Source organism: Falco biarmicus, chromosome 15, assembly GCF_023638135.1.
Source record: "Falco biarmicus isolate bFalBia1 chromosome 15, bFalBia1.pri, whole genome shotgun sequence".
NCBI lineage: Eukaryota > Metazoa > Chordata > Aves > Falconiformes > Falconidae > Falco > Falco biarmicus.
Window position 1 is genome coordinate 12,800,944 of NC_079302.1, and position 20,645 is coordinate 12,821,588.

General features: G+C 40.8%; 3 protein-coding genes across 4 annotated transcripts in view; 1 reads left to right on the plus strand and 2 right to left on the minus strand.

Annotated features, from left to right (window-relative positions):
* TDRD12 (tudor domain containing 12) overlaps window positions 1–6,573 on the minus strand; it is a 41,533-nt gene extending 34,960 nt beyond the window's left edge. Inside the window, exons 1-4 of the mRNA XM_056361054.1 lie at window positions 5,629–6,573; window positions 3,215–3,252; window positions 1,894–2,055; window positions 1,443–1,579 (exon numbers count right to left, since the gene is read on the minus strand). Of these exons, the coding sequence (XP_056217029.1) occupies window positions 1,443–1,579; window positions 1,894–2,055; window positions 3,215–3,235 (320 nt within the window). The 5' untranslated portion in view covers window positions 3,236–3,252; window positions 5,629–6,573. The remainder of the gene's footprint in view (window positions 1–1,442; window positions 1,580–1,893; window positions 2,056–3,214; window positions 3,253–5,628) is intronic.
* A 2,345-nt stretch (window positions 6,574–8,918) lies between these two features.
* Window positions 8,919–14,368, minus strand: NUDT19 (nudix hydrolase 19). Its single transcript, XM_056361065.1, has 3 exons — window positions 13,662–14,368; window positions 11,346–11,553; window positions 8,919–10,263 (listed from the first exon to the last, which is right to left on the minus strand). Exons 1-3 carry the CDS (start codon window positions 14,358–14,360, stop codon window positions 10,037–10,039), a joined length of 1,134 nt encoding a protein of 377 aa, XP_056217040.1. The 5' UTR covers window positions 14,361–14,368; the 3' UTR covers window positions 8,919–10,036.
* ANKRD27 (ankyrin repeat domain 27) overlaps window positions 13,223–20,645 on the plus strand; it is a 60,258-nt gene continuing 52,835 nt past the window's right edge. Inside the window, exon 1 of one of the 2 annotated variants that reach the window (XM_056361059.1) lies at window positions 13,223–13,322. The gene's annotated coding sequence lies outside the window, so the exon portion shown is untranslated. Of the gene's footprint in view, window positions 13,323–14,430; window positions 14,552–20,645 lie in introns of those variants that run through there. The other variant, XM_056361064.1, reaches the window with a different exon arrangement.

The following is a 20,645-nucleotide window of genomic DNA, read 5'->3' on the forward strand; positions in this document are numbered from 1 at the left end:
TTAAAAACAAAATAGAAATAACCTCATTTTACAGAGCAGATTTTATTCTCTACAAGTCATTGGTCTCATACACATCCTTCTGATATCCTGTATCTGACAATGCAGCTCTTCCAGAAGTTTGGCTCCCACTGTGAAATACCCTGGAACCACTGTTTTGTTTCTCTCGCCAGGAGAGGTGCTACCAGGAGCAATTAGTGAACAGATTTGCTCTGGACATGAACATACTTCCTATTTACTTAAAAACTTTCTGATCCCTCACCACTACAGTTTGAAGTCTTTTCATGATATTTAGCCCTCATACTACCATATATGCTACCTGACACTGCATATTCCATTTCGTACTTATTACTTCTGTGTGACAAACCACATGTGATTAACACCCGCAAGAAGGAAATCTAATAAATATACTAAATTTCATTTGTTCTCATTCTGCTAACCAGCATTTATACTTTACAAAAGTTACAAAAGTTTACAAAGAGTGTTAATCTTATCCTTTATACTGGTTTGGTTGGAGACTTTCAATAACTAGCAAGACGCTGCATAGGGAGCTTTTAAGATCCATATATTTATCACCTTTGTTCAATCTTCTATTTTACAATGAAGAAGCAGTAAACCATACATTCACTTCTAGTTGAACATATTTTACACTCGGGGCATTATGAAGTTGTTTTCCAATACAGTGACAATCAATTTTAAACCATTATTTAAGATTTATTTTAGAGTATTTTAAATAAGCTTTCTTAATTTTGTGGAATACTACAAAAAAAAATTGGTGAAGCTTCTTGTACACAGAGTTGCTTATTTTATTAGAGAAATGAACTTTTAATCTAGCTAAGAGCTGGAACAGTTATTTTTTTTAGAACCGATTTTTCAAGATTTTTAGAAACAGTAGGTTTCATAGTGGTTTTATTAAAAACTCAGAACATGTGAAAACTCACTTTTTTTTTGCACCATGCCAAGACAGACTGCCAGCTTTTAGTAAACAAGCTAGTATACTGCAGTGGGAAAAAACCCACCTATTTGTGTCTAGACATCAAAAGCTGGTGCAGCAAGTGAAATCTTGCTTCCATACATGCTTTATGAATGATCTTCACTGCTTATAATTTTTTAGTGTATAATCACTTAATAGGGGAGGAAAGTATATATAAATAATGTTAACTGGAAATCATACATTGCAATCATAACAAACTGACATTATTTCTATTCCAAATCTTAAAAACCCGGAAAACTTCCAATAGAGAGCATATTGAAAAACTCAGGAAAGACTGGTTTGCACCCACACTTGCAAGAGCCTATCATATGGCTAGCAGTTTCTTGGGGACCCAACTCACACCTCAAACCAAAGCCTTGTCACTCGCAATCTAAACAAATCTTAATAGCATCTGTATGCATTACCTAACAAATACATCACAGTAACAGTGTCAAAAACCCCAAACACTTACCCTTCTGACTTAAGAAAAATGTATTTGGCATAATCTACAAGAAAACATTCTGTTTGATAATGATCTGTACAGTACTTCATTGACTTAATAATTGCTCTACACCAGCATCCGAGCTCCTCACTGAAAACCACACACATCTGAAAAAGAAAGAACAGGACAGCAGGTTCTTGTAAATGGAACAAGTTACACTCAAAGGCTTTTTAGAGGCAAGAATATAGTATTTACTATACAGCCCTCACTTTTTAAAATGCAAGCACTGCAGCTTATGTCGTGATTAAGTTTACAGGTAAGAAGGCATAACCCATATAGATGCCATTACTTATTTTTCCACATAGCACTATTAAAAAAAAAAAAAAAAAAAGAGTATCAATGTGTTGCCTTGTGTACCTCACCCCCCAGCCAATGCAAATAACAGATTATTTCTATCTGCACAATATAGCAGTGATTTTACCTGGCCTTCTTCTACTACTAGTGGTTTTACTTCATCCACATCTTTGTAAGATTTATCATAGAACTGATTCATTTCAGCATTCAGGTTTTTATATTCTATTTCATCGACTATGTAAGGCCCACATCCTTTCATAGTAACCCAAAAGCAACTTGGGTCTTCAATCTGTGGCAAGGGATAGACAACAATAATAAACAGTATTAGCTCCTGCTAAAATGATAGGATGTTTTTAAGAACATCTGAGCAGCAAGTGTGAAAACAAAACTTAAAATCTTTAGGGAGGAACCTTAAAAATTAGCATACAGGTTAACAAGCAAAACTTCTTTAAACTTCAGACCATTAGTTCATTAAATGAGTTGTCAGCTTCCAAGTTTCTTTAGCACTGTAATTAATGGCAGATGCAGTCAAAAAGGTAGTAGCATTATTTAAAAAGTTAGTTAAACCAAACAGTGGGTAAAGTGCAAAGACGTAAAGCTTTACTTCCACGTTGTCCTCAAGAAGTTATGTATAAAAACCCCAAAATACACAATGAACCCCACAATGGGCTTTTCATCATGATCAGAGAGTCTACGCGACAGTTTCTTTAAAATGAGGTCATAGCATTCTGCTCAGCCTTTGTAAGCCTTTATATACCAGTCATTGTGGGTTAACTCCAGTAGGCAGCTAATCTCCACCACTGGCTCCCTCACCCCCCTGCAGTGGGATGTCTAAGAGAACTGGAATGGTAGAGTGAGAAAACTCATGTGTTGACATAAAACCAGCTGAATAGGTAAAGCAAAAGGTGCACATGCAAGCAAAGCAAAATAAGGAATGCATTCACTGTTTCCCACTGGCAGGCAGATGTTTAGCCATTCCCAGGAAAACAGGGCTTCATAACGCTGACTTGGGAAGACAAATTCGATAACCACAGACATGCCTCTTTCCTCCTCCTCCTCCTTCCCCACAGCTTTTACTGCTGAGCATGACATCATATGGTATGGAATATCTTTGGGTCAGCTGTCCTGGCTGTATTCTGGGAAAATTATTTTTCCATGATCTCTGGTGGAATTCAGTAGAATCTAGTACTATACTATACTCAAATTATTTAAGATTATGTTGAACATTTTCTATTTTACATTTTAGCTGCATCTCTACTGGCCTCTTTTGAGATTAAACCAATCTAAACATCTAAAGAAAATGATGAAACTTATATAATCCATATATGACCCCAAATGTGTAAGAAAGCACTGCTGAATGGAAATACAGAGGCTTCGTCTTATCTGTAAATGTGACTTTCAGAGTTGCATTGAAACAAACAGCAATCCTTTAAAAAATGCCAGCATACCTCTAATACCGAGACTTCCATGTTTCCCAGCTACACTACTGTAAAAGAACAACAAACATTTGATTAACCATTTTTAAAGCTGTCATTTGTTTTGAAGCATAGAGCGTACACCTAAAGCAAGCCTACAGATTTTTTCTACTTGTCTCTGGAGTACTCATCTGAACAACTGATTTATATGTATTAAAGGGTTCAAACCGGCCTTCTTAATGAGGCACTATGTTAAAACCTAATTAAGATTTGTCATCCACACTTATTTACATACAACCATATCAATTTTTAGTACACTAAAGCACAGATGTTATCCTCAACCTACTTACAGTATATAGCTGCTTATCTTATATTGAAAGGCCACCAGAAATAGGCTGACTGAACAAGAGCTACTACAACCTATCTCCATGACCAAACACACAGAAATACCAGCGGGAAATACTTACATCATTAAAAAAACCCTAAACCCTAACACAAAATTAAGAGTCATGACCTTAGCAAAGAATTTTAGCATAACCAAGATTTTTACCAGTATTTCACATTACTTTAACCTGCAATGGTACGTATCACACCTAGAAATTACAATGGACTAATAAACTACTTATAACCTGCAGTAATTTGCATTTTGCATTGGCACAAACCAGATCATCGTATCATCACTGCAGTGCCTACTTAATACCTAAAAGAATTCACACTGGAAGCAGGTGCCTAATAAAATGTTTCAGGAGAGCAAAGTCAAGACACTGGCTTCCAAACCTAGTATTGAACAAGTAAGAAGTGAAACAGATACACTATGATTGTAACTAGCAACATGTTTTGCTGAAAGATAGTATTAATTATTCCCAGTTTGATACTACCATGAAACAGCTGAAACTATTTAAGAAGCTTTACCTAACCCCATATGACACAATCATAAATCCAGGTTACATTAAAGTCTTAACATCACACTATAAAATAACATGAGATACACAGTACTGTGTTAGACGCTTTAAAAATACACACTTTTATTTCAGGAATAATGTGTGAGAGACATAAGTAACATCTCCCAATCTCTCAGTTTGAGAAGTGCAAACCCAGCGAGCAACCTATCACAGTATCAAGGACAAAGCACACCCATGCAGAAGGCCAGCTTTCCTAATAGAGCCCAAACCCCAACATACGCTTTTGGTTATTAAGAACTAACTAAGATACAAATGTCTACAAAAATCTCATGCCTAACACGAAGGATATTTACCTTGTAAAGATGCAAAAGACCACTGAACACCCCACCCCAAAAGGCTACCTCAAGAAGGTAACAGAAGACAACAGGCCGCCTCCCGCCCCTGCAACACAGGCCCCATACAAGAACTCCTACAAAAAACACCTATCTCACTATCCCGGCCTCGCTCCCTCTTACTCCACATAAAAACCCCACATCTAACAGGCACAGCACATGCGAAGAAGAGCACAATGAAAGGCAAAACAGTATTAAGCAACTGGGTTTTGCTTTATACCCCCCACTACCTCCCTCATGTTCTACCTGAATTTCATACTCTTCCTCATTACAATAACCCCCCTAACCTTAGCCACGGTCACAACAAACAAACAAATACACCCATCCACACATACCAACCCTGAAATACCTCTCTGCAACGCTCCTTAGAAGCTTCCAGAACCGAGCGCGGGCGCGCAGGCCTGGGCCGCCCGGGGTGGGGCGCTTTGCTGCGCAGGTGCCGAGCCGCGCTGAGGGGCCGCCGGGCGGCTGGCGGCGGTGAGGGACAGCCGGCTGTGGGAGCGGGGTTAGCTGACGGCAGCGGTGCGTTCTCCACTCTTTTACGTGTATTCTCGTGGCAAACGAGCCTTCAGTGAGAGTTCTGCCTCTGGGCTGTTCCCGCTCCAGGCCCCAAGGGGCCAGACCCACCGCGCGGTGCCGGCGGTGCCTCAGCCGGAGGGCGGCCGGGGCCGGGCGGGAATGGCGGGGCGGCTGGAGGGCTGGGGCTGTGGCGGTGCCTTCCCGGGGCCGCAACCCGCACCGAGAGGCGAGAACGGCCAGGGCTGCTGCAGCACAAGGTTTTCGTAGAGGACGCGTAATCTGCAGTGTATCACGTTTTTGAAAGGTGTGTAAAATCAGGTAAACGAGGAGAAAGGGCGCCTGACACTTCCCTATTGAGCTCTGCCAGGCTGCTTAAATATGTGATAAACACAGTTATAATTCATGCCAAAAATAGAATGTAGCGTGATAAGTGTAATTTGTTGTACTCTGTGTAAATCTAAAACCTATATCACAATTGTAATGAATGGGCGCGTGTGATTCTCCTTTGGGACAATGTAAAAGCTCCCCCTTCCCCTGAGGCAATCGCTACTTAGAAAAGCCCGCCAAAGGAGACAAAGACGCCGAGACTTTGAAAAGCGCGCCAAAGAAGAGCCAATAGGAGGAGAAGGCGTACCCTAACGACCCAATGGGGAAAGAGCAGGACGAACATCCGGCAAGCCGCGATTGGTCAAGATCCTGCTATAAAAGACGCTGCTTTGAGGACTCAGGTGTGCGTGTGGTGGAACTAATTGAGTTCTCTGCGCACTCAGCGCAGTTTTTCCTTATTGTTTCTCAACCTAAATTGATTGAACCCAAAATAAAATTGTTTTAATTGCTACCGTTTATAACAAATACATATGTATCCCCAACAGCAAGCGGCTGTTGTGTCTTACAGCATTTAGAGCCTATAGAAAATGTTCACTTTCACATCTCGAGCTCTGTGATAAATCAGCTACTTCTCGTTTTTTTTTTCTTAAATCACTGCTGAGTATTACCCTTTCCATTCAGGGTTTAACAAAAACAAATTAAAAAAAAAATTGTTTCAGGCCTGATTTAGTTTTGTACAAGGCTGCATAGACAAGGTGCTAGCCTGAGAGAAGGGGATGAAACATGCAGCTGGGAAATAAAGCCCACCTCTCTGGGCAGAAGCCCATGCTGAAGAGTGGCTCAATATTTTGAAACTACAGCTTTGATCATCAATATTTTCTAACGTAATGTTAAAAGGCATTTACCCTATGTATAGTCCAAGCCATTTATGCTTGCTTTTATCAATTGTCACCACTTTCTGTGTAAAATAATATATTTTTGTTACTTTTTTTAAAAAATTTTGTTACTTTTGTCCTTTGTCCTTCAAGCTCCCCCTACTGGACTATTTTGGTTTTGTTGGTGGGGGAAAAAAAACTTACAGGAGACCATCAAAGATGGAGGCAGACTGTTCACTTAAGATAGGGATTTAGTTTTGAAGTAACTTTTTGACACACAGAAAAACTTATATTAGAATTAAAGGCATAATGTACAGCAACATGCAGGTGTGTAAAAACTGTAAGAGTCTACCCTGTATCTAGGTTGCTGAGTAACATCTTCCCTAAAAATATTTTCTAATAACTACTCTCTACGACAGAAGTAAACCGCTAGAACAACCATAAGGTACAGAACAACAACAACAAAAAATCATCAAGGAAGCTCTGCAGAAACTATGAAAGACTATATTCCAAAATCAAAGCTATTGCAGATGATGTGATTTCTTAATTTTTTGTATTTTATCTATGTATTTGAATTCATGATCTCGAGGGATATGGGCCACATAAAGAGTAAACTTAAGACCCTGAGTGTTAGGAGAGTGAACTTCCAGTTGTTTTAAGAAACTAGTGGATGGGAGCCCCTGGGAAACTGCTGTCAGTGATAAATGACCAGAAGAGAGCTGGTAGCTCTTTGAGGATGTTTTTCTTAAAGTACAAAAGCTCTTGATTCTCATGAGTAAGAAACCAGGCGAGGAAAGCAGGAGACCAGCAAAGCTGAGTAAGGCCCTTCTGGTCAAACTGAAGTGCAAGAAAGAATTGCATAGGCATTGGAAGCAGGAATATGCATCCATAGGGAGGAATACAGGGATGCTGCCTGGGCGTATGGGAATGGGATCAGGAGAACTGAGGCACAGCTGGAACTAAATTTCGCACGGGATGTGAATAATAATAATAAGAGCTTGTACAGGTATGTTGGTCAGAAAGGGGTAACTTAAAACATGTACATCCTTAATCCCCCGATAGAGAAGATGGGAGATCTAGTGACAATCCACATGGAGAAGGCTGAGGTACTGGCAATTTCTTTGCCTCAGTTTTCACTGGCAATCACTCTTCCCACATCTCAAGTTCCTGAACTTCAAGGTGGGGGAATAAAGTGCCTACTGTTGTAGAAGAACAAGTCACAGAATCACAGTGTGGTCAGGGTTCAAAGGGACCTCTGGCTATCATCTAGCCCACCCCCCTGCTAAAGCAGGTTCACCTCAAGCAGGCTGCACAGAGTTATGTCCAGATAGACTTGGAACGTCTCCAGAGACAGCCTCTCTGGGCAGCCTGTTCCAGTGCTCTGTCACCCTCAAGTTAAGCAAGTTCTTCCTCATACTCAAAAAGAACTTCTGTTTCAGTTTGTGCATTGTCCCCTGTACTGTTGCTGAGCACTACTGAAAAGAGCCTGGCCCTGTCCTTTTGACACTCACCCTGAAGATATCTGTAGACACTGGTAAGATCCCATCAGTCTTCTCCACGCTCAACAGGCCCAGTTCTCCCAGCCTTTCCTCATAAGGGAGATGCTCCCGTGCCCCAATCATCTTTGTAGCCCTCCGCCAGGCTTGCTCCAACAGTCCTATATCTGTTGTTCAGCCCAACAACTTTATTGTTGCCTTTTAATACTTGAACGGGGGTTTGTAAGAAACATAAAAAGAGACTTTTTACCAGGGGCTGTAGTGAATGCACAAGGGGTAATAGTTTTTTAAGTAAAAGAGGATAGATTTAGATTGGATATATGAAAGACATTTACAGTGAGGGTGGTGAGACACTGGAAGAGGCTGCCCAGAGAAGCTGTGGACACCCCATTTCTAGAAGTGTTCAAGGCCAGGCTGGATGGGGCTTTGAGCAGCCTGGTCTAATGAAAGATGTCCCTGCCTATGGCACCAGTCTTGGGTTAGATGATCTTAAAAGGTCTCTTCCAGACCCAACCACTCTATGATTCTATTACCGATTATCACAGGGTACTCTTTTAAGCCTCTGCCTGCAGGAACAGAACAGAGTAGTTCATCATTGTTGCTAAACAACAAGAATCAAATAGGAATAGTTTTGCAAGTGTTTCTCTGCCCCCGTTTCCTGGGCTGACAGAATAACCTTAATTTGCTGCATTACTAGCTACCAGGCTCTACACTGATGGTGAAAAGACCAACCAATACCACATCTTTATCACTACTGTATCTTGTTAAATTTGTTAACTTTTAAAACAGCCTAGCAATACTTGAATGATGTATTTTGCCTGTTATTCATAAATAACTGAATCATTTTGAAGCCAAGATATTTGTTACTGTAGATGCCACAAATATGATATTAAGCGTGCCTTTCCCTCTGGTCTTCCTAGTACTACGGTGTCTGTATTAATCTCAGAAAACTAAAAATCATGTAAGACAACCATACACGGTACTTTCTTTGCTTCCTCTCCTCTCTGTTTTAATTACCCTTTTGTCTTCATGTTCAGAAGTTAGCCAGAATATTCTAAAAGACATACTATACTGCATAATATACAGCATACATAATACACCACTTCACATGATCCATGTTTAGCAGAGGTATACAAATTTCAACAAAGTCTGCAAAACCAAGAGCAATCTGAGCATGTTCAGAGAGGAGACACTTTTCCAATCAAAATGAATGCTACAAACCGATGTAATGAAAATGTTGCAGAAGGTTTTAATTGAAATACAGAACAAAAGCTGAAACAAAGCTTTCTGAACAACTTTACTGGCTAATCTCAAGTCATCATTCATTCTTCTTCCAGATAAAGAATTTGCACCACTGCTCCATTTGCTTCACTTACTGCACAAAAAAAAGACAAAACCAACCAAACAAATCCAAAACAAAAAAGCAAACAGACATCATTCCCCTGAAGTTCTTACATCTCATATATATTTAGTAAAGTAATGGAAAAGCAAAATGTCAGATACTGAAATACAGAAGTGGCTGTTTCCAAGGCAGTACATTGTTCCCTGAAGTCATTGGTATCTTTTTGGAGCTAAACAATTTATTATTTCTTTTTTTAAAAAAAATGCTAACAGCTTGAAGATAAAAGTTATCATGAATAAAATGCATGTTGTGAATGCACTCAATCTGATAGATGACTTAGTTTGTCAAAATGATTGCTACCTTTGAAAATTGTGAGGTTTTGAATAATTACCATTAGTAGAAATAATTAAATATAAACATTTACTTTTTAGATTTAGCAAATAAATCTCTATATACACATATACACTGATTTTCCCAAAGTCAAAGAGGATAGACTGGGAGATGTCAGCAGATAACGGAATGGCAGATTTCATCCATTTCTAGACACACGTTACAGCTTCTAATGGGTAACTTTAGGAAGCGTAGCAGAAGAATTCTTCAACACAAAATATACCTGTTTTGAACATAATACATACTTAAATTCTCAGTGAGAAGAGGACCTGGGTGACTCAACAGACTGGTTTTGCAGCATATTCTGCAATTAGTATGTAAGTGGAATAAGGTGGTAATGGTTAATTACCATCAAATGACATTTAAGTTAATCAATAATTAAGTTGATGTTTATGTTAAATTTTCAGTGGCCTCTAAACATTTTAACTGGCACAACTTTTTTGTTTCAAAGACACAAAGAATTAGGTACACATAAATCTCAAGGCACACACACAAAATGCTTTGGTAGGACAAAGGAATTTTTTCCTGACTTTTTGGCAACAGTTAGAAAGGATCAAATCCACTGTGAATATGTATGTAATTAAAAATATTCTAGCTTTAACCAAACAGATGTTACAATCTGCTATTGTAATTTGAGCAATCAGAGTTTATCATCAATGGATTCTTGTGTTTATATTTTGCTTGAATATTAACATAGACAGCAAGATTGTTGATGTTTTTTATTACTATCCTGTGAAATATGCTACCCTCTTTCATGAGATCGTCAACCTTCTTTTCTGTTGACATGATTATTTTCCTTTCTCCTGTATAATCTGGGTCTTCTGGATATAACTCATCTCCTGGGGGTGGAAAAAGAAGTTTTAGTTATACATTGCCTACCTTATTTTTCAGCCTTTTGACTGAGTGACACTAGCAAGTATTTATCACGACATGAAACTCAGCGGAAATGTATTTCACAATACAAAAGTAAATCGCCTCTAAACATCTTCAGATTAAATGGTAAAGCCATAAATTTCTGAAGTATCTGTCAGTGACACTGTAGGGCACATTTGAAGTGTTGATTTCAATGTTCCAATGCTCCTGATAATACTGATATGCTGTAATTGGTCAGAGTTTATATAATAGCTGGAGAATAAGACAAATACTTTTCCAAGTGTATAAGCATACACTACAGAAGAACTAAGAACAGAAACTTATTTTCTTTTGCTTTGGTGAAGAAAACTGTTTTGCCATATAAATGCATGTTACTCTTGTGCAAGAGTGCTAATATACCACAAATACAGAAATTCTAGAGGTCAATTGCGACAAAAAGCAGAAAGCATCATGAAAAGAAAACTAAAGCAGCAGAAAATAATGAATCATATGCGTAGCTTTTAAAGAGAAGGAAAAAATGTACATGGTTATGAAATGAGAGAGACTGAAGTAGGAGAAAGGGTGGGAAGAAAATGAATTGCTGTATTTTTTTTTTACATCACTGCCCTATCACTGCAGTTGCAAAGACTGGATACTGCAGCTGTGCTTGATCTACTTGTCCTTACAAAGACAGTCAGGTAACCTGAAGTAAATGAGAATTTCTACTGAAAAGGACTAAATAGGAAGAGTTCCAATACATCCTTCAGATTAAAAAAGAAGTTGAAATCCTAGAATTTCTTCATAAATAACAATACTAATGGCAGCCATATGACACAAAGAGATTATAAGTATAGAAATAACTGTGCTGTCTGAGTCAGTAGCTTGTCTCTGACAGCAGCCATTATTAACTGTGTCAAAGGAGGAAGCCAAACAGCTGAAAAAGCATGCAGTAACTTGACTTAAAAGAATATTTTCCTTACAGTTATAGACTGCTTATGTCATGTGGCTTGAATACATATCAATTCCCAAATTTCTACATATCTAAAAGAACCTTTATCTGTTTTCTTACCTGGCAATAGCTGAATGTAGCCATCTGAGGCAGCTAACATCACAGGCATCCAACGTTCACATCCCTCTAGAGCTCGCTCAGAGCTGAACTTGTGTAACTCTGAGAGTGAAGAGAAGTTGCACAGCCTACACAATTCATAGAATTGAGGTGGAACAAGCCATAGTTCTTGAGATTTAAAACGTTCAATGGCTTCTGGAGGTGATGACCACTGTAAGATGAAAACAAGCCTTGAAATAATAGTTTCATCAGCACATGGAAAGTATCACTCTAACCTTTAAAAGCCATTAGCAAGGAAGTCTACAGAAAAAAAGCTTGCAACAGTCCACATTTTCAGAACACAAGAAAAACCATGTATAAACTATACCAAAATACCAACACCGAAGAAATTTTTTTAAAACTGAAAAACATTAGAAATCCATCAAAATTACTCTTCTTCCTATAAAAATAAGTAAGGTTTTATTTTACACACAGACATGTCAAGTTTGGAAACTGAGACTTGTTTTAGGGGCCTGACTAGAAGTCTACTAGAAACCAACAGAAAACCATAAACTCAATGTGAACTCAGTTACCAGAGGTTGCTACTGATGCTTCAAGAATCAGAAGTACCTCTAAACATCTGCTTCCTATAACATTGTTTTCACAGTATGAACACCCAGCTACTTATGCTTAAACATCATGTTCTGCGTATTTAAAACCATTGGTAATCTTCACTTCATCAGACATGGTGCGTTTGAGAATACACGTGGGCATAACTGCTAAGATCTACTGCAGATGCTTATTAACAAAATTGTAACAAACATGAACTCTTTCCAAGATAAGATCTCAGGGACTTTTAAATTTCTGTAGCAAGACCTGTTACAAAAAATAAATAAATAGAGAAATCAGCAATAACAAAATTGTTAGGCGTCCTGGTTTCAGCTGGCACAGAGTTAATTTTCTTAGTAGCTGGTGCAGTGCTGTGTTTTGGATTTGATGTGAGAACAATGTTGATAGGACACTGATGTTTTTAGTCATTGCTGGGTAATGCTTATACTAAATCAAGGACTTTTCGGTTTCTTGGGCCCTGCCAGCAAGAGGGCTGGAGGAGCACAGGACATTGCGAGGGGACACAGCCAGGGCAGGTGACCCAAACTAGCCAAAGAGGTATGCCATGCCATATGACATCATGCTGAGTATATAAACTGGGGGAAGAAGAAGGGGGGGGACACATTTGGCATTAGTCTTCCCAAGTAACTGTTACACGTGATGGAGCCCTGCTTTCCTGGGGATGGCTGAGCACCTGCCTGCCGAGCCGATGGGAGGCAGCGAATGAATTCCTTGATTTGCTTTGCTTACATGTGTGGCTTTTGCTTTATCTATTAAGTTGTTCTTATCTCAACCCTCGAGTTTTACATTCTTTTCTCATCCTCCTCCCCATCCCTCTGGGTGAGGGGGAGTGAGCAAGCGGCTGCATGGGGCTTGGTTGCCAGCTGGGTTTAAACCACAACATTAAGTAAACTTTTACAGAACCGTCTGGTTTCTCATCTACTTCTAACTTGATTTCAGACTTCACAGCATTCTAGAAATATGTAAGGACCCCAATGCACCTGACCCTGAGCTGTCTTTAAGAAGTTTCTTCATGAAGTTTTTAACTTTTACCCTCTCCAATTAAAAAAATCTATCAATATAGCTCCAAAAATTGTTTTCATAATACAGTTTCAACAAGTTTGTATGTCACTTAAAATGAAACAAAACAAAACAAAAAGTGACCGTGAAAGACAAAAATTACTAGCAGCTCTTGCAGCCCTGGAACACGCTGTACGTGGCATCTCTCCAAGCACACTGAACGCGAAGGGTAGAACGACAACACTGTCGATGCTGCACGAATGAATGTATACAAAGTGTTTACTTGTCATCCACCCGCGAAAGACAAAGTAATTCAAGGTGGCAATGATCTGACGCGACAGGGAGCCTGTGCCTCAGAACTCCGGGCTGCAGGTTTGATTGCGGGGGAGGGAGAAGGGGCGCACGGGGGAGGGAGCGGCACCACGAAGGGGGATGGAAACTCCCCTCCCTTTTCTCGCACCTTAAGGGAGCGTTATGGGGACGGCCAGAGAGCTGGACCTTTGTTCGACTTCTCAGTCTGCACCGGGAGCGGGCTCGGCGGGCTCCCTGAGGCAGGGGCGCTGGAGGCGGGCGCTGGGGGGGCGCCCCCCGCCCTTGCTGCCGCCGGAGCGCTCGTACGGCCGAGCCGTGCCGCGCCCCACGAAGGAGTGTGGTGAAGCCCAGGCGCCTCCTGCCGTGGCAGCCCTGCGGCGCGGCTGGAGGGGCTCTTACCAGGCAGGCTGTCACCTCCTGGTCGTCCTGCGAGGTGTGCGGCGGCTGCTTCTCCAGGCAGCACAGGTAGAACGCCGTGTCATAGCGTCGGCCGCCGCGCCCGGCCCTGCCGACGGGGGTCAGCCAGTTGCTCCACTCCTGCAGCGCCCAAATATTGGGGACGCAGCGGAGGTGCCGGCACAGCTGCAAGAAGCAGGCCGGGTCCCGCCGCACCCGGCGCCGCCACTCGCCCAGCTCCGCGGCCGGGGGCAGGCGCTCGGCGGGCAGCGGGGGTGCAGGCCCGCCGCCCGCCGCCGGCCCGCGCCCCGGCACCAGCAGCAGGATTCCCGCCTCCTCGAAGGTTTCCCTGATAGCGCAGATGCGGAAGGCCACTTCCCCCGGCAGCGGCGAGCCCAGCCGCTCCCGGTCGGTGGCGAAGAGCGGGGCCCGCCTGCTGCCGGGCGGCGGCGGCCTCACACGGCCCAGCCCGCACCGGGGCGCGGCGGGCAGCAGCGCCAGCCAGTCCGCGGAGAAATCCGCCGCCTCCGCCAGGCCCCCCGGGAAGACGTGGGCGCCGGGCGCGAAGCCGCTGCGGGGGCTCCGCTGCAGCAGCAGCACCTCATAGTCAAAGGGGCCGAGCGGGGAGCGCGGCAGCGCCGGCGCGCCCGCCGCCAGCAGCAGCGTGGCCGCTTCCCTCCAGTGCCGCAGCTGCGGGTTCATCGTGAGGGACGGCGGCGGCCGCTTGCACCGCCGCCTGGGCTCCCGGAGGAGCCACTGCACCGCCGGCAGCGGGGGGCAGGCCGCGGCGGACAGGAGCCCCGCCGCCGGCTGGGGGCCGGGCCCGCCCCGAGGCGCGGTGGGATGGCGGCCTGTCAGTCAGCAGCGCCTCGCTCCCCGCCGGCCGTAAGCCGGTAAGTAGCGTCCTCAAAGGGCAGGAGCTTCAGCCAGCGCAGAGGGTTTACAGGCGTAGGGCGAGCGGCTGAGAGAAACGAGGCGACGGCTTTCAGCTTACTTCCAAAGCTATGGCTTGGAGTGGGTTGCGCTTCCTGAGGTTTCATAGCGCTGAGTGTATTTACAACGTGACAAGGTGTAAACGTTGAGTAGCTACTTTGCACCCCGCAGTCTTCCCCAGTACTGCTGAAAGGGCTGTACTTACAGCCCAGGAATCAGCCCAAGGTCAGGAGCTGAGGGCTTGGGTTTGTCACTAACACTGCTGCTGACCCGCCAGCTGGCCTCGCCGAAATCCCCTTATCTCTATTCCCTATCGAGGCACATGGATAACAAAAATCATTTGAGGTCTTTTAATTAAACATGTCACGCTCCAGGTTGTTTAAATTTGTTGTAGTAGGCTTCAAAGGGGAGGAGTATGTAGAATTTTAATGCATATTACAGAGCTCTTCTGGTTTGAGGCTTTTAAGTACCTTGTTGCCTGAAAAAAGATACATTCAGGCAAGGTAGCAACACCTTGAAAAAGTCCTTTGAACAGGTATTTCACTTTAGGACACATTTTATTTTGTTAATCCAACATTTGATTTTGATTCCTCATTCATAGATTTTTATATCTTTTTTTTTTTTTAATTTGTAAAGAGTTTAAGCAGAACAAAGCTGATTACATGGGTTGAGAAATGTAAGGATGTTGTTTGTATATAACATGGAGAATCCTCCTATTCATAATCCTTCTCTTGCTAGATTCCATTTGGCAAATACCCACATACCTGCACAGGCCTCCGATAACTTAGCTGTTCTCTTTTATATTTGAGCATGTACTTAATGCCTGTGAGATGTGGCTCACCATAACTGAAATGATGTTTAGAAGCAGTTAAATCAGTGGCTTGCCAGAATATGTCAATTGACAAAACCAAAAATTCAGTCAAGGTCTGCGCAGACACAGCTGGGCTGTAAGTTCGTCCTGATGCTAGGCTGCAGTTGGCAGAAAGTCAGCAGATATACCAAAACGGGCAGCTGCGGTATAGCCAGACAATATACGTCTGCCCTCCCTCTCCTTTCCCTCCTCATGACCAAACATACAAGCAAAATCAGGACATCTTGTAATTCTAGCCTCCTTTTTCATACTATTTTAATCATTATTGCTCATCAGTGATTACCGCCTTAGGCAATGGAAGCATAAGGTCCATTAATATGCCTGTTTCCTAGTAAAAGGCATTTTGAACCTAAAGTCATGATGTTCACATCATATTTGTTCACCTTTTGCACTCTTACTGTAGTTACCTATTTTACTGTGTTAGGTATATGTGTTGTTAGGGATGTGCTTTGCCTAAAAGTTGTTTTACTGGTGAGATATTAATAAACTACTGAAGTTTTTCAAGATTTAATGTCCAGTGAACTTGATGGCTAATCAAAATGATTTAGGGTCTGTTATGTCAGGTCATTTCAGCATAAAGTGCTCGTGTACCAATAATGAACAACATAATTTTCCAATCCGTTGTAATACCAGCACATCCACAAAACTGTTTTACTATGCCAGAAAGGCAATGCCTGGTATTCCTGGGACATTATTTCAGAACATTTTTAGGAAAATCTTATAATAGATAATAGTGCAGATTATATTGTTAAGTTTCCAAATGGAGTGTTTCTACATTTTTTTACCTAGCACCGTCTAAAGTCTCACAAGTGCTAGTATGTAAAGCAGGAATATCCTGAAAAACAATTCCTCTGGTTTCACTGGTATCCATTGGTATTAAATTTAGCAGATCTAATTTCATAGGCATTTTTGCACGGGGAGTGGAAACTGAATGTGTGGCTGGCCTATACGCTGCTGTTGGCAACCTCAGACACACACGGAATACCAGGACTGTCGGTAGAGGAACAGCTGTGTGATTATAGCATTGTTCATGACTGTTCTCAGCATCTGAAGCAGTCCTTTGGGACCAGACAGCCAAGCGCAAGTGCAAGTTAAGGCAAACATTATTCTCTACTTCACTTGCTGCATTTTCCACACAGTCCTGGGGTATGTAAGGCGCCTCTTCTCCCTAAGAAGGATGACATTCCTTACCCAATAATTAAATATTACCATTGGTAAATAAAAATATTCATCCTCTTGATGGCACTTTTTTAACTTCCTTACAGTGTTGTCTTACAAAGAGTAGTTGAATATCCTTTCATGAAAAAGCCGAAGTCGACTTGTGCAAAATTCCAGGAACACATGAATCTTTAATTGATGCAGTTTATCGGAACTGGAGGTGGACGGAGGTTCTAAGGATGAACAATCAGAAACTGAGTGTTTCTGACACTCAGATACTCAGTGAGTATAGATCAAGGGTGCGAAGGGATGTTCTACCCCCTTCCAATTTCCTACTAAGAAGGGCAAAAAGCTAAGCACTGTGAGTGTATCTGGTTCCCCAAAGTTATAGCTAACTTGCTGGAGATAGCTCAAATGAATATAGAAAATGTCTTATAGCCAAACTAGGTATAAGGTTATCTATAAAGCATGTTTAAACTCCAGTTTACATGATTTCTTTCTTCAATATATTCTGCTAAAATGCAGAGCTCGTCTCGGTTGTATAGTATTATGAATGATTCCAGAAAGAATGGAAAATGTGAGAAAACCTGTTACTCAGGACTGGCAATCCTAAACCAAGCATACTAGTTTACTCCATTACTGTAGCATAAGCATTCCAGCAGAAGGGCTTTCCACACTGAGCTGGGCTCTGACGTTATGCTTCAGGGGCCAGTATGTAGGCTGGAAATACAAGGAGACATTAGTTGAGAGAAAAGTCTCCCCATAGGAAGAGTTAGCTAGAGGTACATACGACACCCAGAAAGATGTAAGAGAGAAGGCTGGAGAGTTAGAGGTCCCCTCCAGTTTAAATGATTTTTTTTTTTAAAAAAAAGCATTTTTGCTAAAAAATTTAAGAATTTGACTGCCTTTCATGCTGCTTGTGTGCCAGAACATACAATTGTTAACTTCATGGACCCCAAACGCTTTTCGTATTCCAGGTTGTTTTCAAAAACAGATTGTTGTATTGAAACATAAACCCTTCTGAAGCGATGCAAAACTTATGTCAAATGAAACACTGTAAGATTATTGCACTGATAATCATTCTTTGTGGGATCATATTTCAGCAATGTGGAAATCACTTCAACATTTTTCTCTCCTCTTCAGTTATTGCTAATGAGGAAAAAAACCCATGCGTTTGTTTAAAGAAAAAAGATTCAGGTCACTAGATGCATAGAAATGATTGTAAAATTAGATTTCTGGGGTTTCTTTTGTGTATGATTAGAATATTTAGCAACAGAATGAGTTAATTCCTTTTTGTCGCATCATTGCATAAATTATTATGCACATACAGATAAGTGCAGATCACATCACTGTAATAATTTCAGATGAAAAATAAAGTCCACCGTTATTTCACAATTTAATTGGGCTTACATGCTGCCCTGTGAGTTGGAGATGATTATACTAAGTTAAATCTTGGTTTAATTTATATGCATCTGGTAGAATCTTTGTCCTCATGCAGATGCGGTGTCTATGATATGGAACCAATTGTTACAACCTCAAGTATCAAAAAATTAAGATTTCACCGAGCATGTCAACTACATTTTAAACTGGCTAATTTCAAAATGACATTCTAAAGCTTTTAGATTGTTTAGCTTGTGTAATATCAATGAATAGGCAGACTTAATGAGTAATGAAAAAAGTAAATAGATTAGTCACGATAGATTTTGAAGTGTTGTGTCCAAAATGTGAATAAATGTCAAATCTAGGAAATGTAGGTTTATGATTATAGCACCATTATATAGATTGACTAAAAAGAAAAAATATAGCTACCTTCATACAAAACAATATTCCAACAAATCAAACCAGATCAGAAAACTAGGTTACAGATACTGTTAACTGGAAATGTTCTACTTCCAACAGATGCATAATGGATTACATGTTTTATGCATACTGGAAGCATGGTTCTAATTCTGCAGCTTTTAATTACATGAATAGTCTTCACACATGTAATTTCTCACTAAACTGAGTAGTGATGGCTTATATGAGTAATGATTCAGACTATTCCCTCTAGGACCTGGAATTCAAATGTGTATTTATATATAAAGTTACACATGCAATTAGCATATTAGATTAAGTTGCTAAGGGAGTATCATGTTTGGTGTGTCTGGTATTCCTCAGTCATTTTATATGGCATAAATAGTTAAATATTTTCTTCTGTCTTCTTTTCTAATTTTCAGCTTTCTTGCTTACTTTTCTCCCAAGGTTTATACTGTTTACATATAGATTCTTCCAGATCATGGAAAGGAATTTCATTGGAATTTTTAGATTCTTTTTTTCCTCTCAGGATAATTATACATGGCTGTATGACCTGATGTTTAATATTCTTTCAACAACCCTATGTTTTTTGAAGTCATGTTTTAGGCTGTGTAATTCCTTAATGCTGTGACACATCAGTGACGAGTTTGACTGTATATGTTCTTTGAACATTCGTGTGCAAGAGACAGACCTGAGTGATCATAGACTTCAGTGATTATTTTAATGCATAGTGGAAAATGACCAAAATAACAGACCACACATTTATACTATGAAAGTGACTTCAATTTCTGTGCACTTGAAATAGAACTAGATTTTAGAGAATTTGTTAGTTTGTTTAATTTGGTGGAGATGTTACTAGTAAGTATCTGATAAATAATGTCATGCAGTACAGTGTAAATAAAAGAAAACACAGTTCAGTCAAAATAAAACAAAAAACCCCACCTGACACTGTGGAGGCTCAAGGAGTCGGTTCCTGACACTTAGGAAAACCGCAGTAGATATTGTGACAACATTACTGGAACTGAGCAATAATGATAATTGCTTTTGCTAACTAGCCTCTGTGGGTGACAGATTCTCAGAGATGCTGTCATTTTATTTGGATTTGCCTACATGGCTTCTAGTCACATCGCTTCCAGCGTGAAATGCTTGTGCTTGGCTGTATGAGAAGGTGCTGGTTAAATGCCATGTGACTTCTCACCTTTCCGCAGGTTTAATCAGTGGTAGCTGATTAAGCTGCATTTCTAACTGCATCACAATCCTGCAGCAGCAAGCTGTCAGGGTGGATGACAGAATCCAGCCTTCCGGGACCACCTTCTTCTAATAGAAAGTCCTTTGTGGTGTGAAACAGAGGAAAGGGTTGTCTTTTGTAGAACTGGTATCAACATGTAGCAAATCAAAATATTTTTACTCTTACTCTGTACTGAGTTAATCAGAGAATGGGTGGTCAGTTCCACTCAGGGATATTTTGTATTATTTGTCCCACTGAATATAAGATACTGCTGCATTATAGAGAAGCTATAGTTTAACGTTGTGATGCTGTTACATTTAACAAAAAGCATGCTTTGCTAATGTAAGATGAAGACGTATTTACTACATACCTCCATCTCCTTCCTTTTCTTACCTTTTCCTCAACACGTGCAGGTAATTTTATATGAAAGAGATTCATCTCTAGTCTCACTGTATGCTTACCATAGCAAATGCTGCTCACATGTCGACTACTATTTTGTCCAGATCTTTTCCTGCATTAAAAGTGTTACATAATCGTATTGAGAGAAAGCACTTAGAGATCTGTAATCCACTGGTCTTACTGAATGACTTTTTACATAATGAAAATCTGTGAAGGCTAAATATGTTGCCTAGGAGTTCCATTAGCACTTAAAATAAGGTGTTTGGAAAATGCACATAAACAACACAAACCTTATGAGAGAAGGAAAAGCAAGCCCATAACCAATCCTTTCAGACCGCAAACAGTAAGCATGTTAAATTTTTCATCTGAAAGCAAATGACATGTCATTTAGTCAGTTTTTAAGTAACTGCATTTGTGTAAAAATATTTTCATCTTTACATGAAAAAATTTGAAACAAATTTTATTTCATATTCATAATCCTGAAGTTTCATGCTATTTTCTTTGCAACTTAAAGAGAACCACTTTAATTATCATTCTGTGTTCATTTTGCATGTGTTCAAACAGCGTAGGGCGTTTCCAGACTGGAATTCCTGGAATAAATCTG